Here is a 3,257-nt window from a genome sequence, read left to right as displayed (position 1 = left end):
TCTTGTGGGATACAGTGCGTCAGTGCGCCTCGCCTCCACATGTGTCTCCAAAGTGGCTCCAGTTTGGTGAGACGCGTTTAAAAGCTTCTAATGGCACAGAAAGAGCAAAGCAACAGCCCGTGATGCTCGTCTGATACGCGGCGTGTGGCCCGTGCTCGAACAGGGACAAATTGAGGGCCAGGGCTGGACTGGATGGGCTTTTGGTGAATTAGAAACACACACATATCTATAAAAGTGAAATAGACCCAAATAAGACGTGTTTGTGCGTGTTGCCCAGCTACATCACTCTTTTGTCTTTATCTTTTTGTGGATGTATCATGTTTTACGCACGTCTCTGCGCAACATCACTGCGAGCGTTACGTGTGGGGGGAAGTTCAATCATCTTATTTTACATTGCAAGAGAAAAGTGGTGTTTGAATGGATGAAATAGCTTGTTCGGGAGCTCGCTGGTTCATAATTTATATTTGACGCAACACATGACCAAACGTATTTGTCAACATCCACCAGGAGCGCCCTTTTGTCTGCCGTCCACGCGCATTTTTTGTCCGTGTCCTCCATAAGAAGAGATGTTTTTCACACGGAAAGCCTCACCCACCGAAGTTTGGCGGTAAACAAGTTGGGCTGATTGCTTTTGCTTTATATACCGTGATTTAATAAGCAAAACATAACGTAAGCGCAAGAGAGGAGCGTCGGTGCTGCCAGTGCCATGCTCGCTATTGGTTCCTGTTTACATGATGCCCACAGGACACGACGTGATTGGTGGCGCCTCGCACGTGACCAGGCAACTTTGTACATTTGACAGGGGGAGTAGGAGGGTTTTGTGGAGATCAGTAAAAACGACAGCGCGATAAAAATTAGTATTGTTGCACTTCACAAATTAATGACCATGAGTTCCTACTTGATAAACTCCAACTATATCGAGCCTTCGTTTCCGCCATGCGACGAGTATCAGCAGAGCGGCTACATCCCCAATCCTGGCGACTACTACGAGCGACCGAAGGAGACGGGCTTCCCCCATCACGACGAGACATCCTATCCGAGGTCAAACTACAGCGAACCGGGATACGATTACGGCAGCGTCGCGGCGCCTGGACCTCAGGGACTGGACGATTTCAGCGAGCACCACCACCACCAGCCCCAGCCGCCGGTCCCACAGAGCCAGCACGCACCTCCGCGGCTCTCTGCGGGCCCGGACGTCTCCGGCACGGGGGCAAACGCCTCTAAAGACTGCAGCCTCGCCGGGGAGGTGTACCCTGGCGTGGCGAACAAGGGCAAGGAGCCGGTGGTTTACCCCTGGATGAAGAAGGTGCACGTTAACACCGGTGAGTGTTATGTCTTTCTGTTTGTACAAGCCATTGAGGCTGCCCCTTTACAGCTGCAATTTACGACTATTGAGCAGCGGGGTCGGTAATTAAGGACCCTCGTAAATTTTATAGCCCGTGTGCGTCTGGAGGGGCCGTGTGCGATGCTTTCGCTGCTTTTTAGAATCTGCTGTAATGCAACTGGATCTGAGCCAAAGCTTAATCTGCGTAATATCCAAGCCTGCTGTTTTTGTTAATCATCTCTGCAGTTATGGCGTAATAAAGCTTTGCTTGCAACCCGCCCACAGTAAAGCAAAGAGCAAATAAGATGAAAATAGTGATTACAATTAGTACATGCATGTAATGCCGCAAGTGCATCCAGATAAGGCGTAAAACTTGTGTTTGTGTGCATTTAGACACGTTTCATTGATACGAGCTGATGAGGATGTGACATCTGTGAGGCGCCCCTCATGCCCGTCTATACACGGGGCTTTAGAGCAGCTCGTCCCCACATGTGCCCTAGAGTTTGACCACCTTGTGATAAGCGTTTACACGGCACTACGGCAGTGATACGGGAGACAAACAGCGTGTCGTGTCCCTTATGTACACACACTCGACCCCTTGACACGAACAGCCCTGTCCAGTTGTAATCCGACCCCTTTCACGGCTTTTATGGCGCGTATAGGCTGCACCACAGACAGATCCCCATCCATAGAACCACCCCATAACACCTGCTTCCGTTCTTGTAGTCAACGCCAGTTACAACGGAGGAGTGCCCAAGCGGTCCCGCACTGCCTACACCCGCCAGCAGGCTCTGGAGCTGGAGAAGGAGTTCCACTTCAACCGCTACCTGACCCGGCGCAGGCGTGTGGAGATTGCGCACACCATGTGTTTGTCTGAGCGCCAGGTCAAGATTTGGTTCCAGAACCGGCGGATGAAGTGGAAGAAAGAACACAAGCTGCCCAACACCAAGATCCGCAGCTCGTCCTCGGCCTCTGCCTCCTCTGCTTCGGGGCCACAGCAACAGCCGCAGATGAAGACAGGCCCCCAGCCGCAGCTCGTGCCAACGCCTGGGCTATAGTAGCCGAGCCGCACCCCGGAACACAGACTTACATGTGGATCTGATGGACCAGTATTTTACACTCTACGGTGTTCAAACCCATGTCCCCTTTTCCCTCTGCGCTCTCCATAAAAGCTTGAATTTGACCTTTAACTGCCCCACAGGCAAGTGAAGCGTTTCTATATTGTCGAATGTTATGACAGAAGGACAATTACGCACATTATACATGAAAGTTGTATCATTAAATGGAGTCAGGTGAAGTACGTTCATTTTATTTTTTATTTCCTCTCTCATGGAAAGTTCTAATAAAATACTTGAAAGATATTTAGCGAGACTCGACGCCTATAGGAACCACACATTTTTGTAGAGGCGTCCCTCGAGAGTAAACCGTGTAGTTTGTTTGAATGTAGTCCAGGTGACTTTGACATTTGACTGTAAATAGACAAATCCTAATGAAGGCACAATATGAACAAGCATTCTGTTAAGTCGCTGTTCGTCGTCTGTTGTTTGTGTAGATTTGCTTTTGTCCTCCTTTAGTGCGTCCCACGTCGTGCTGTATTCTCAACTGTGAATATCTGTCCGTATATTGTCAGTAGTGTTGTTGTGAGCTCTAGTTTTATCTGTTTTTGTGAAATAAATTTGTGCTTCACTTATAAGAATGACGTGGCTGCGCTTGTTTTTTCTTCTCGGGAGCCGTGCGTAAATCAAACCTGCCCGCATCACTTACACGTGTCGTTTTTATGATTCACAAAGAAAAAAAAAGAAAAAGACAAAAAAAAGTGCAATGTTGCATTTCTGGCTTCTTCATTTGATTTCATTTGTGCTGACATACATTTTCTTATTGCAACCTTTTCAGAATCTTAAACACTTTAGTTTGGAGAGTCGTGCGTAAAATT

At 48.5% G+C, this 3,257-nt stretch overlaps 1 protein-coding gene across 1 annotated transcript; it reads left to right on the top strand.

Moving 5' to 3' along the window:
• Nucleotides 1-3,020, top strand: hoxa4a (homeobox A4a). The gene is made up of 2 exons (XM_072447789.1): nucleotides 1-1,322; nucleotides 2,051-3,020. Exons 1-2 carry the CDS (start codon nucleotides 881-883, stop codon nucleotides 2,380-2,382), a joined length of 774 nt encoding a protein of 257 aa, XP_072303890.1. The 5' UTR covers nucleotides 1-880; the 3' UTR covers nucleotides 2,383-3,020.
• Nucleotides 3,021-3,257: the final 237 nt, after the last annotated feature.

Source organism: Eucyclogobius newberryi, unplaced genomic scaffold, assembly GCF_026437365.1.
Source record: "Eucyclogobius newberryi isolate DKJ021-1_F unplaced genomic scaffold, fEucNew1.0.hap1 SCAF_16, whole genome shotgun sequence".
In the NCBI taxonomy this organism is placed as follows: domain Eukaryota; kingdom Metazoa; phylum Chordata; class Actinopteri; order Gobiiformes; family Gobiidae; genus Eucyclogobius; species Eucyclogobius newberryi.
Note: the sequence above shows the minus strand (reverse complement) of the source record. Positions and strands in the feature narration are given on the sequence as shown.